Source organism: Rhinoraja longicauda, chromosome 2 (genome assembly GCF_053455715.1).
Source record: "Rhinoraja longicauda isolate Sanriku21f chromosome 2, sRhiLon1.1, whole genome shotgun sequence".
In the NCBI taxonomy this organism is placed as follows: Eukaryota; Metazoa; Chordata; class Chondrichthyes; order Rajiformes; family Arhynchobatidae; genus Rhinoraja; species Rhinoraja longicauda.
The window spans coordinates 8,709,919-8,724,806 of NC_135954.1; the positions used below are offsets into that span (position 1 = coordinate 8,709,919).

At 40.6% G+C, this 14,888-nt stretch overlaps 1 protein-coding gene across 2 annotated transcripts in view; it reads left to right on the top strand.

The window, feature by feature from the left end:
* The window catches only part of kdm1b (lysine demethylase 1B), a 53,116-nt gene that overhangs the window by 7,966 nt on the left and 30,262 nt on the right, over positions 1-14,888 (top strand). For both annotated transcript variants that reach the window (XM_078414826.1, XM_078414817.1), the window contains exons 2-6: positions 6,991-7,094; positions 7,832-7,953; positions 10,619-10,708; positions 12,708-12,819; positions 13,396-13,512. In XM_078414826.1, coding sequence (XP_078270952.1) covers positions 6,991-7,094; positions 7,832-7,953; positions 10,619-10,708; positions 12,708-12,819; positions 13,396-13,512 — 545 coding nt within the window. The remainder of the gene's footprint in view (positions 1-6,990; positions 7,095-7,831; positions 7,954-10,618; positions 10,709-12,707; positions 12,820-13,395; positions 13,513-14,888) is intronic.

Consider the following 14,888-nt stretch of genomic DNA (forward strand, 5'->3'; position numbering starts at 1 on the left):
AGAATTAATGTAAAATAAATTAAAATGGTGTTATGTTCTAGTCTTGCAATCTTTCAAGATATCTACAGTCTCATTTTCTTGCTGTTTGATCAATCAAGAGGTCATGGCTTCAATTATCTAGGTTTTCTAATTTTCTCCCTTCCTCCTTTAAGGAGCTCCTCGTTACTGCACCTCTTTACAAAGGTGCAGTCTGAACTTTTTACTGTTTTTATTTTTGGATTTTCAGCATCTGAAGCATTTAACTCTTTCAGCATATTAGTCATCAGATCTAATATCCCTTCCGGCCAAAATTCATTTCATAATGCCTCTGAGCATCTACAATGGATACTGTACTGTTGAAGTCTACAATATAAGGGTAGGCTCTATTTGTACCGCTTCCCAAACTTCAGCCATTTAAACAGGCAACTTTGTTACAGAACTTGTGCTCCAACACCTTATTCCTAGCTGTGCATTTGCTTATAATATGGTTACACTAAACTCATGCAGGTCATTGACCCAAACTATTAAAATGTGTTCCTCTTTACAAAGGTGCGGTCTGAACTTGGGTGATTACTGTTTTTATTTTGGATTTTCAGCATCTGAAGCATTTAACTTGACAATAGAAAATAAATGTGTAGGAAAGAACTGTAGATGCTGGTTTAAATCGAAGGTATACACAAAATGCTGGAGTAACTCAGCGGGACTGGCGGCATCTCTGGGGAGAAGGAAAGGGTGATGTTTTTCGGGTCAAGACCCTTCTTCAGACTAATAGAAAATAAATTATTGTTTCCAATCTAATGACTGTTAAGCAGGAATTAGATTCTGGTATTATAATATGTAAAAGGCTCACGCTCAATGCCATAACACTATATTAAAACCGAACAAAAAAGTAATTCCTGTATTGTTGTTACACCTATGTAAACTGCAGTAGTTTGACAGAATTCACTGGCAAGCCGGATGAAAAACAATGTTTGAATATGATGTCAAACAACGGTTACTTTCTTTATTGCCACATGATGAGAATTATGTTTGGAATCTGCTGCAAAATGCTGAATGTCTCCCGGATCGCAACTCCTCTTAATGTTAAAGCAATACTTTAGGTGCATTGTATTAAGCTCGCTCACTGATAAATGTGTATTCACTCAAAGTAATTGAACTCCTATACGTGATCATTCATTAGAACTCTTGCAATAACTTGCCCGGATTCTTTTGTAGTGTGCTTTACTGTCTCGCTGTGGATTAGGAATTCTTTTGTGAAATAGGTGAAGGAATCTCATCTTGGATCAGATTTCTGTGAGAGATTCTGGCTCCGTCTGCAAATGTGGCTCCAAATTGTTCCAGGCTGTTTGTTTGAAGCTCCATCATGGAGGATGAAAGGCATAGACATATTAAAATATGTGCTTAACATTTTTTGTTGCTTGCATAAAACTCATTTCTAATCTATGAGCCATGGATGGAATTGGCCATTCAGACAGTAATTCTTTATCTGGAGAGTTGCGGAGCAGTATAGTATGAAAAACCGGAGTCATCAGTCTCGTATCAGGATGAGTATTTAAGAACCTTGATATTAGCAGTCAAAGGGTGGCAACAGATATACCTTGGGCCCCAATTGCCCTCTGAACATCACTTTCCCATTTCTTTCCCACGCCATCCCTTGGCCCCAGATCTGATCTTTCTTTGGCCAGTACTCTAATAGGATATTATTACCAAAAATCTCTGCATAAAACAGGCATGTGCATTGCACCTCGCCATGCATAATTTCAGTGTGTCGTGCTTTTATGGCTGCTGCTGAACTTTAGATCAATCTCACTTGCTTTTTTTTTTGGAAATCGAGGTCATTGACCACTTGAAAAAAAATTGGTTGTTGTGCAATTGTAACAAAGACACAAAGTGCTGGAGTAACTCTTTGGGATGGGCTGCGGGGGGTCCCTGGATGGAAGTGAAGGAGGACATACAGGGACAGATGTTAGATCTACTGCAGTTGCTGGGGAAATTACCTGGGGATGGGATGGTTTTGGTGGGAAGGAATGAGTGAAGCAATAATTTGTGGATGTCGCAGTCTCTGCGGAAAGGGGTAGGAATGGGAAGATGTAACCGCTAGTGGGATAACGTTGAAGAAAGTGATGTTGGAGAATGGTCATCATAATCATAATTTATTAGCCAAGTATGTTTTGCAACATACGAGGAATTTGGTTTGCCATACAGTCATAACAAAAAAGCACCAAGACCCACAACTACATAAAAATTGACAAAATCATCCACCGCAGCGGCTCCTCCACATTCCCCACTGTGATGGAAGGCAATAAAGTCTTATCATCTTTCCTCCCGCGGTTGGGGGGAGTCGAACCATCCACAGCCGGCGATCCAGCTCCCTCGTCCAGTCGGTCTAAGCTCCCACATCGGGGCGATCGAACTCCTGCAGCTTGGAGTACCCAAAATCGGTCCTTAACCAGGGACAGCGAGCTTCACGATGTTAAAGTCCGCAGCTCCCGCAGGTTGGAGCACAAAAGGCCAACCCCTGACAAAAGGATCACCCGCTCCGCGATGCTCCACATGTTCCACATGCTCCACGGTGTTGGAGCTCTAGAAGTCCCAGCAAGAGGCCGTCAACTCCATGATGTTAGGCCGCAGTGCGGACGGAGATATGACATGGAAAAAGTCGCATCTCCGTTGAGGAAAGAGATAAGAAATGTTTTCCCCCCACCGCCCCCCACATAATACAAAACTAAAGATAAACTAAAACATACATTTTACAACAAACTCAAAACACAAAGAAGGAAAAGATGAAGACAGACCGTTGGTGAGGCAGCCATCGTGTGGCGCCCCCTGTTGTATTAGATGCGGAGGCGTGGGGTGAAATGCAAGGACCTGGGGAACTCTATCCTTGTCCATCTTGTTGAGGGGGAGTGAGAGCTGAACTACGGGATATACAGGAGAACATGGGTGAGGGATCCATCTATGACATCTACGACACCTTTAACGAAGAAAATTAGAGGAGTCAAAAGAGAAGTTGAGGGTGAAGACATTCCACCAGGTGAAGGAGAATGTTAATAGAGGGGAACTGATTGGATCTATGTTCAAGGAAGATCAGGAGTGCCCTGAGACCTTCCTGGAGGGGAACGGAGGTATAAACGAACTGGATGTTCATGGGATAGATGAGGCAATGGGGGGCTAGAAATTGACAGTTATTAAAGTGTCGAAGAGTGTGAGTTGTATCAGATGTAGGTTGGAAGAGTTTATACAAGGCATGGACAAAGTGGAATAAAGATATTTAGATATGGTTTTTGTGGGGCAGGAGCAGGCAGGAGCAATGAGTCTGCCAGGGCAGTCTTGTTTGTGGATCTTAGGAAGGAGATAGAAGCGGGAAGTACAGGGCCAGGGAACTATAAGGTTGGAGGCTGTAGAGCGGAGATTGTCAGAGGTGATGAGATAGGCAATGGTCTGGAAGATGGTGGCCTGTTGTTCGTCTGTGGGGTCATGGTCAAGGGGAAGGAATGGGGTGGTGACTGAGAGCTGGCACCTGGCCTCAGCATGGTCAAGATTTTGAGATCATTTTATTGGCACATGTACCAATTAAGGTACTGTGAAATTTGAGTTACCATACAGCCATACTAAGTGAAAAGAACAAGGCACACAGCCACATAAAATAAAATTTAACATAAACATCCACCACAGCGAATTCCACATTCCTCACTGTGACGGAAGGTAATAAAGTTCAAACATCTTCCTCTTTGTTCACCCGCGGTCGGGGCTGTTGAACCACCACAGTCGCCACTGCCGACGGTCCGATGTCCGAAGCCAGGATGATCGAAACTCCCCTCGTCGGGACGGTTGAAAAAACTCTGCATCATGGAGCTCACGAGTTGGCCTCTTCTTACCAGAGACTGCGGGCTTCACAATGTTAAAGTCCGTAGGTCCCGCGGTTGGAGCTCTCCACAGACGATCCTCGGTAAAGGATCGCAGCTCCGCGATGTTAAAGTCCGCGGCATGAAGCGCCGGGCCGGTCTCCAGGAAAGGCCGCCAACTCCTCGATGTTAGGTCGCAGTGGGGACGGAGATACGATACGGAGAAAAATCGCATCTCCGTCGACGTAAGAGATTGAAAAGGTTTCCCCCAATTCCTCCCTCCCCACCCCTCACATAAAACAAACCAAGAAACACTAAAACATACTTTTAACACATACTTAACATAACAAAAACAGTAGAAAGGACAGACAGACTGCTGGCGAGGCAGCCAGTGCTGGTGGCGCCAACCTGTGGACCGAGAGGTCAGACTGTTTGAGGGCAGTCTGCCAAATTACAACAGCATCTTTCTTGTCGGTGGGTTTGATAATAATATTTAGATTTGTTACTGAGTGTGGAGGGCTACATGTTCAGTGAAGGTGAGATTGAAGTGTGTAAGAGGAGTAGAGAAGTCAAAATGGTTGATGTGCCGGCATTTTAAAATAAAAAGGTCCAGAGAGAGTAGATGGTCGACGGGGGAGTCCATGAAGAGTGGAGAAGGGGATCATCACTGGCAAGCAAGGACTTCTTGGCAGAGAAAAATTCTAAATGCGATTCTAAATGTTTGTATAAAATGAAATTAGCTAAGTTTCTGGCAAAGTCTGGTATATTTATAGGGTAAATGTAATTATGGATATTGCATCTCATGGTTGTTGTTGTATCTCACACTTTTAGCTTACATTAGTGAGTGTGTTGAAATATACAATAATTTTTTTCCAAAGTCTTTAGTCTGACATATTTTATGTCTGGGCTGGAAGATTACATGACTGTTGTTTGGTGGAAACATTGCAAAGCTGTTCTGTTCTTTGTCTTAATCAACCCTCTGGACTTCGTTGTTCTGTTGTCAAGCTACTTGTCCAACAGTAAACATGAATGAGCCACGGATTTATCCACTCGAATGGAAGGAACTCCAACCATGTTTTTCCCCAATGAAAAAGTTAGTTCCATAACTATCAATGCACTTTTCTTCACAATACTTCTAAATGAATTTGAAGCTTAGCAACCGTGCCAACCAATTGATCCAGAGTTCAGCTTCTGATGTCACACGTTCACTTAGACCACCAACCTATAGCCTATAATGTTTTTTTTCTGCGTCAAAAACTATTGTTAAAACATTTGACCTTGCTTTTATTACTTTCAAGATTCAAGATAGCTTTATTGTCATCCAAATTGGACGAAATTCAGTCACCCACAGTCCAACAACAAAAGCATCAAAATAGGCATTAAAATTACACAACCCCCAAAACACACAAAAGAAACATCCATCAAGAAAACTTTTTTCAGATGTATTTTTTTCAGAAATACAAATTTTCAGATTTGATTACTTTGATACTTTACCTAGCCTTTAGTTTTCCAGCTTCTATAAATCTGACGTTATCCAAAAATTGCTGACTGGATCCTGTACACAATGCCCATTGCTTGAGTTCATCATCCTACATTGGTACTTTGCCTGGTAACCTTTTAGATTTAAAATGATCAATTTCTGACGTCGCTCCACATAGAAACATAGAAAATAGGTGCAGGAGGAGGCCATTCGAGCCAGCACCGCCATTCATTGTGATCATGGCTGATCATCCACAATCAATAACCCGTGCCTGCCTTCTCCCCATATCCCTTGATTCCACTAGCCCCTAGAGCTCTATCTAACTCCTTGTCACTCACATCCATTATCTTCCTTCATCACCTCAACCCCCTAAAAGCTCTTAATTCTTAAACCCTAACACATGAATTCTGCAGATCATTTTCCCCATCATTTACAGCCTTGCCCTCTGATGGAGAATTCCTAATCTTGAATTTCCTGCATACCTTTCTTTCTCTTTCTCTCTATCTTTCTTATGATCTCTGGTCAAACCTTTTGTAAAATATCCAATATATCTACCTTTAGCTGGTGTCATTTATTTGAGCAATGTGCCGTGGTATATTTTATAGTTTACTGGTACAGGTGGAACTCGTGGCAATGAAACAAAATCCTTGCTGTCATTTTCAATTTTTAGTTCATCAAAATTGTTATGTTAGGTGGGCTCCTGATTTTTAACTTAAAATTCTAATTTGCAGTTGGCAAGGAGAAGGCAAATCCAGTTAACCAGAGATTTTTTTATTTAGTACAGTTACTTTTGTTCTTGCTGTAAAGATAGTTGCAATCTATTTTCAACAATTGCCAAATATTGTTTGTCTCAATGATGTCTGTGTAACTTTTTGTGTAAGATCTAAATAAGTTCTGCCCTTCATATATGATTATACAATTTTTCTTAACCTTGTTAACTCTCTAATGTTCCTTTCAGTTTAATTTCTCTGTTGAATCACACCAAACCCATGAGGCTTACGACACCTTAGCTTGCTTGTAACCAGTTTCCAAATCACAGGAGATATTTAATAAACTACTAGACCAAGTGGGCCCATTCATCATAGAGGGGGGACTGGAAAGGGGAGAGGGTGTGACTGAGGTGCCCACTCTCTCCTCCCCCACCCCCACTCTCTCCCCCACCTCCCCTTTCCCCACGTCCCCCTTTTCCCCACTCTCTCTACCCCCACCCCCCCATTCTCTCCTCTGCCACCGCCACTCTCACTCTCCCCCACCCCCCTTTCCCCACCACCCCCCTTTCCCTCACTCTCTCTTCCCCCACCCCCCCATTTTCTCCTCTCCCAGCCAAAAAAATTGTTTAGAAATTAGAGTTTTAAACTATCAAATGTCTGTAACTTAAAAAAATATACGACCAATTTAGATAAAACTTGTTATAAATAGTCGCCGCGAGAGTGGTGATTAATGTGGTGCAAAAACTGTAGTGCTATTGTTTACCGTTTTGGCAAAATCACAGAAATACATATATGGATACATATTATATATATATATATATACAAGATCTGAGTTTTAGTAGTATGTAGTATGTATATATATATATATATAGATGACTGCAAATGGCGAATGAAGGCTTGTATTGTTTAGTTTTGTTTTTCTAAAGTATATTCAAAGGTGAATATTTCATTGATATTACATGTCTATTATTTGTAGATTCCTTGAGTGGCATAAGTGGGCGTATGCGAACAAAGAAAAGGCCAGTTATACTCGAAACGGCAATGGATAACAATCCCCCCTTGAGGTCATCTGGAAGACAGGTGTTGTACAGACCTATTAAAACCAATATCTGTTGCACCTTTCAATTTAATTCAAATTGGAGTAGTGTGTCACCTCATAGATTTTTAAAGATTTGAATGAAATTGAATGCCATTTTGTCTTTTGGGTTAATACAACTTTCTACAGACCTTTAATTTTAAAAGAATGACGCACACAACTATAGGAATTATAGCCACAACTGGATGTTAGAACTTGCAAATTTTAGAGGTATTTAATACTTAAATTAACATTAATTTAAATTAGCATCAAGATTAAAACAACTTTTGTAGAAATGAGGGAACGATATATTTTAAACTGATATATATTGATATGCAGTTCAAGATGATCACTGGGTTCCTGCAAGGCTGCAAATATCCCCTTATGAATTTGTTGTATTTGTACGGAATTTCGCCTTGTTTTCTATTGAAGATTCCACTTCCCATCGTTCTATTTGCAATCCCCATCCTTGGGAAGATGCAAGCAGGATGTCATTGCAGCTTTGCAGATGGATGTGAGCTGTAGTAAGTGAAATGCCACTAATGGTACATATGGTTTACATTCCACATTACTTTAAAGACACTAGAAGATTTAGTCATTGATATATCTTAATACTTATTGCAATGTACTCCAGAATGTGATATTTAATAGTTCATTATTTCATTTTGTAAAATAATGTCACTGCAACTCCAGCAATTCACGAATGTATATTAATTCAACCTTTATTTGGGATGTGATAAAGGTCAAAAGGAAAACATTTGAAACTGAGGAAGAGGAAGATGGTTGCGAAAAAAAATATAGGAAATGTGAAAAGGCTGGCTGCACTGCAACACACCCTGTTTGCTTTGCAAGTGCTTCAGAAAGGCAAGTCAACTTGAGTCTATAATTTTATAGCAAGAACATTTTATCACTTTTTAATAATAAAATAGCAATAGGCCACATCATGAAGTTCATATTGGTTCAAAACAGTGCATTCCTCTTTGCCTCTCCTTATTTCCTTATGCTCCTCTAATTTATTCTCTCCCACGCACCCATCGACTTCCTTTCATGCCACTTAATTACATAATTTAAAGCTCTCAAGATGTGGAATCTGGATTCCGGGTCTATTCTGTGTTTTTGTTCGTAAACTTAATTTGAGGACTGCTCAGAAATACTTGGTTGTTGATTGAGGGGAAATAAATATTTTCTCGACTCATCTGTTCTAGTACGATGTAGTTTTTCAATTGGCGGCACGGTAGCGCAGCGGTAGAGTTGCTGCTTTACAGCGAATGCAGCGCCGGAGACTCAGGTTCGATCCTGACTACGGGTGCTACACTGTAAGGAGTTTGTACGTTCTCCCCGTGACCTGCGTGGGTTTTCTCCGAGATCTTCGGTTTCCTCCCGCACTCCAAAGACGTACAGGTATGTAGGATAATTGGCTGGGTAAATGTTTTAAAAAAATTGTCCCTAGTGGGTGTAGGATAGTGTTAATGTACGGGGATCACTGGGCGGCACGGACTTGGTGGGCCGAAAAGGCCTGTTTCCGGCTGTATATATATGATATGATATGATAATTCGGAAAGGGTAGGGAATCTTTATCTTTGCCTTTCCTACTAAGTCATTAGAGTGCAGTGGAACATTGGAAGAGATATAAGTAGCAAAGGCTTGGAATTCTCTGCCTCAAAAGGCAGTGGAGGCCAATTCTCTGAATGCATTCAAGAGAGAGCGAGATAGAGCTCTTAAGGATAGCGGAGTCAGGGGGTATGGGGAGAAGGCAGGAACGGGGTACTGATTGAGAATGATCAGCCATGATCACATTGAATGGCGGTGCTGGCTCGAGGGGCCGAATGCCCTACTCCTGCACCTATTGTCTATTGGATTCAGATTCAAACTGCATCCATTTCGGTAAGTTTTTGCCAATCTTCAAGCAGATGAGTGCAGGATCAAAATAACGCAAGAATCTCACCACTATCCAGAACAAAGCAGCCTGGTTGACTGCTGCCCCATTCACCATCTTAATCATATATTTCATACACTACTGTCACCCAATGATTTCAGTATGTGTCATCAATAAAAGCCACTCGCTTAAGGGTATTGAAACAGTACTTTCAATTATGACCTCTCTCATCAAGGTTCACGAAAGCTTCAGGTGACTGGAAACACCACCATTTGTAGGTTCTCCTCTAAATTGCACTCCATCGTGACTTGAAAATATATTGCAGTTCCCACATTGCCGCTGGGCATCAATCCTGCAACTCCCTTCTGGCAGTATTCTCGGTTTATCTTTACCAGAAAGGCTGCAGCAGACTGAGATAGAAACCCATTTCTCCCATCTTCTCATGCCAGTTCTAAACAGTAAATGCTGGCTATGCTGCCTAGATCCCCAAAATTACTGATTTTAAGAAAAATGTTGGACTTTCCTGACCTATGAAGAGATTATATTTTATATATTCCCATCAACTTGCCCCTGTCCCCATATTCGTCATGCTTTACTTTAAGGTTAACTTTCCTAATGTTCTCCTGGGTGGTCTCCAGTTTTCCATCCTCTGTAATCTTGGCTCTGCTGCTGATGTTCAATAACCTCACTGAGTTTTGTTTACCATTTGTACTCCTGTCACTCCGCATTAACTCTTCATCTTTATCCCATCGCGCATCATTTTGTGCTCCCGACCCCCATAAGTCCATCCCAGACCTGCAAGTGAGAAATTTGCTCTACTCTTTGGGGCTTTTTACTTTCTAGTCTCTTGTCCCTTCAGCTTGTTAGGGACTAAGTTCTGAAATTTTCTCCTTACACCATTCCCTTTCAAAGCTTTCATTAAATGTAATTCTCTTTTAAGCTTTTGTTCATGTGCCTTTTTTTGTCTACTTGATAAGAGGCTTAATCCTTGGTGTCACTTTCAATCTGATTATCTTCTGTTGAGTGCTTAGGTGTACTTTACTGCCTTAATGGTAGTAGACAATAGACAATAGGTGCAGGAGGAGGCCATTCGGCCCTTCGAGGCAGCACCGCCATTCAATGTGATCATGACCCATCATTCTCAATCAGTACCCCGTTCCTGCCTTCTCCCTATACCCCCTGACTCTGCTATCCTTAAGAGCTCTATCTAGCTCTCTCTTGAATGCATTCAGAGAATTGGCCTCCACTGCCTTCTGAGGCAGAGAATTCCACAGATTCACAACTCTGACTGAAAAAGTTTTTCCTCATCTCAGTTCTAAATGGCCTATCCCTTATTCTTAAACTGTGGCCCCTTGTTCTGGACTCCCCCAACATTGGGAACATGTTTCCTGCCTCTAACGTGTCCAACCCCTTAATAATCTTATACGTTTCGATAAGATCTCCTCTCATCCTTCTAAATTCCAGTGTATACAAGTGTTTGATTGCCTTTTGTTACTGAGCACCTCCTAGTTCTGATCATGTCTGTTATTGACATGCTGCTTGGGCTTTCCTCAAATTTCATAATGATACGTGATTAAATATTTTAACATTTCTTAGGTTGGAAATTTGGAAGTGTAACTGCTATGCATTCACTTTGGAATTTATTTTTTGTAGATGTGCTAAAAATGGCTACACATCACGCTGGTACCATTTATCTTGTGGGGAACATTTCTGCAACGAATGCTTTGACCATTGTTACCGCAGGTAAATTTCTGGAGATTTTGTCTTATTTTGAATTTCACCATTTAAAAAAAAATGCTTAACATAGCTTTGAGAGACTTGTAGGCATTCCTGTTTTTAAGCCTCTCCACCTTGAATGAAGTCACAAAATGCTGTATTTGGACTAGTCTCCTTAATTATTTTGGAAGCACCCAGTTTCAAATTAAATGTTTCCAGAATGCTAAACGTTTGGGATTGATTCCACAAATGGCATCAGGATTGCTTGACTGTTGGTGGGAGGAAATATTGAGGATTGTTATTTCCAATTGTTATTCAACAGAACATGTATAGATCTTGGGCACAATGATGCTACTGTGGGCATCATGTAGTAGTGATGTTCATAGACAATTTGAAGGTATTTATTCACATAATGCTGGAGTAACTCAGCAGATCAGGCAGCATCTCGGGAGAGAAGGAATGGGTGACGTTTCGGGTCTCGACTGAACTAAAAGCCATGATTCAACTCGAACATCACAGTTGAACATGTACACTTCCTTGAATCGCAATTGGAAGTAATAATCCTGGCTATTTTGTTCCATTCCAAGTTTTTTTTTAAATCGTGCCATTTGTGGAATTGTGATGGTCAATTTAGCTGAATCAAGACAATGTCCCTTACCAGCCCCTTCTATTTCTGACTCGAGTATCACATGGTAATTCTTCCATCTCTGAGTTTCATCAGGCACTTGTACAGGTTTTTAATGGTGTAAATATTAAATGGAGGAAGAAATTAAAAGGGATAGCAACAAAATGAAAGTACTGTACAACTTGCAAATAACCCAGTCACTCCATTTATATTGTATGAAGCTTCTCGTTGAAGAGCAATAATAGTGCAGCAAAAAAACAAACTGCTAGAAGAATTCAGTGGGCCAAGCAGCATGTCATAGAGTCATAGATTGATACAGTGTGGAAACGGGCCCTTCGGCCCAACTCGCCCACACCGGTCAACAATGTCCCAGCTACTTGCCTAACCTCCAAACCTGTCCTAGCCATGTACCTGTCCAACTGTTTCTTAAATGATGGGATGGTCCCAGCCTCAACTACCTCCTCTGGCAGCTTGTTCCATACACCCACCACCCTCTGTGTGAAAAAGTTACCCCTCAGATTCCTATTAAATCTTTTCCCCTTCACCTTAAACCTATGTCCTCTGGTCCTCGATTCCCCTACTCTGGGTAAAAGACTCTGTGCATCTACCCGATCTATTCCTCTCATGTTTTGTACACCTCTATGAAATCTCCACTCATCCTCCCAAGTTCCATGGAAGAGAGACCTAGCCTACCCAACCTCTCCCTATAGCTCACACCCTCTAGTCGTGGCAACATCCTTGTAAATCTTTTCTGAACTCATAAGTTAATAAGTGTAATTTATTTGTGAACTCTTTCAAGCTTGACAATATCTTTCCTATAACATGGTGCCCAGAACTGAACACAATATTCTAAATGCGGTCTCACCAACGTCTTATACAACTGCAACATGGCCTCCCAACTTCTGTACTCAATACTCTGACTGATGAAGGATGAAGGCAAAGGGATAGTTGACTATGCACGATCTTGAACAGAAACATTGACGTGCTGAGTTGCTCCAGATGACTTACTTCTGCTGTCCTCTTATCTCCAAAATGCAGTAAAATGCTGATACCCCGAGACTCTTGGGACTTTGTCACTGATGGATGGGCTAATTCCTGGGACATTGGATGTTACTCTATTGATTCCCAATATACCTTTAAATTTTTTTTTAGATATTGCACAGAAGTTCAATACATTTTCCAATTAACTGAGTGAGCTTAAGGGAGCAAGGGATACAAGGTCCTGATGTGTTTAAAGGCAGCAAGGGAAACTGGACTAAGATGGGCCCCACGCTGAATCATCTAGATTTCTGACCAATTGGATAGTGGGTTATCAGAATTTTACTCTATCACATTAGTATTATATTCAATGATGTAAACATATTCCCTATTACTAATGTATAGTGTTTTATTGTTCCTTAGCCATAAAGATGGATATGAAAAATATGCTACCTGGAAAAGAATTTGGACCAGCAATGGCAAAAGTGAACCTAGCCTGAAAGCATTCATGTCTGATCAATTGGTCCCTTTCTGGGTAAGTTCAATAAATAAAAACAAATATTCAAGTTAGTGTTCTGATTCTGATTGCAGAAAGGTGCACAAATAAATTACACTTATTAACTTTGAAGAATTTAACAATATTTATTATAAACTAAGCAAGGCTCAAGCTGCAGAACTAATCTATGAAAGCGAGTTACTGTTGATCGGGATAATTTGTAATAATTTCTGAAGTGTATCTTTAGGTAAATCCCTTTATGAAAGAGACTGATTTGTATATGTATATTTACTGCTATCGAAAATTCCCATTGGAACTTCAGTTGGGAAAACATTTTTTCAGTTCCCAACTGAACTTCAGTTGGAAAAACATTTTTTTTTAATCACTTAACTGTGAGGAATAAACCTAAGGGCATAGTTTTCCTGGACATCTTTAGCACTTTTGGTTATTGCCAATTTTAGTTGTTTAAATAGGTTGAAATCTGTCATTGCTCAACCAATTGCGACCACTTCACAGCCTTTTCTTTTGTGCCCTGATGTTTCCTTGATGTTAGACAAATCAATACTCTGAATATTAGTTTTTCTGCACCAATTGATGACATTATGTTTGTAACAGGTACAATGTTCAAAGCCAAATTGTGCAAAATGGCGCCAATTAACAAGAGACATTCAGATGACTGCATCATCAGCAAAAACATACCGCTGTGGCATGAAAACCCATACTACAGTTAAGGTGAAGGATTATATGTATAATCAAGTATATTGATAAACAGTATTTCAAAATCTATTTGGAAGCCAAATGTTACTATTTATTACGAGAAACGGGTTTATAAAGAGATTCATTAATGGGTTAGTTTTAACCAAGCTAATCAGAACTGGCTGTAAAGGATGTGGTGGCTCTGGAGAGGGTTCAGAGGAGGAGTATAAGAATGATCCCAGGAATGAGTGAGTTAACATATGATGAGCCTTTGACGGCACTGGGCCTGTACTCGCTGGAGTTTAGAAGAATGAGGAGGGACCTCATTGAAACATCCCAAATAATGAAAGGCTTGGATAGAGTGGATGTGGAGAGGATGTTTCTACTAGTGGGAGAGTCTAGGACTGGAGGCCATAGCCTCATAATTAAAGGACGTTCCTTTGGGAAGGAGATGAGGAGGAAATTCTTTAGTCAGAGGGTAGTGAATCTGTGGCATTATTTGCCACAGAGGGCTGTGGAAGCCAAGTCAATGGATATTTGTAAGACAGAGAGATAGATTCTTGATTAGTACGGGTGTAGGAGCCATTTACGCCTAATTTAGTTACTGTCATTGTATTATGGCTATGTTTAATATTTCTAGTTTCTGTCTTTTTTGCATGTTTGTGGGTGTGATTTGATACGTAATGGGGAGTGTCCACATGGGAGGAAGCTAGCATAGCGACAGATTGTGGGTCAGTTTAGTCTCGGAGGATGGAGAGAATACAGTTTTGTATCACGCTCGCGCCAGTCACACTCACGACTGCCACACTCGCGCCAGCTACACTCACAAGGACCACACGGTAATGACTACATGATTTTTACTGTTTTGTTTGAAGAAGAAACAGTTGATAAGAACTAAAAGTTATGAATTACTCTTTTGATTTGTGCTACTTGAATAAAGACCAATTAATCAAGAAACAGCGTTTGGAAGATTCGTTTTTGTTATCTCAGAGTGCAGTGTGTACGTAAGCTATACCTCCATTCCATCCCGAGGAGTAATGGCTATCAAAGCTGGACTTTGAGAAGGTATAGAAACTGCCATTACATTAGAGTAAAAAACTTTTCTCCGAATGGAATTTGAGCAAGAAAACTATTCTAACGGAAGAATCTAAGAAAGACTTGTTCTACAAGCAAATCCGATTCAACAGTGGAATTGAAGAACAAGCTGAATCTCTGCCAGGGATTAGAGCTGAAATCTAAGGAACAAAGAATCTGCCGGTCGAAGGCAAATTGACATGGTCTACACCTGGATTATTAGAAGATTGAAGACTTCATTGACCGGGTACCGTGAGTAGACGACTGTTTAGTCGTAATTTTAAGTTAAGAAGTTTAAAAAACTTAAGCCTGTGAGAAAATTCTGCAGAAGTACTATT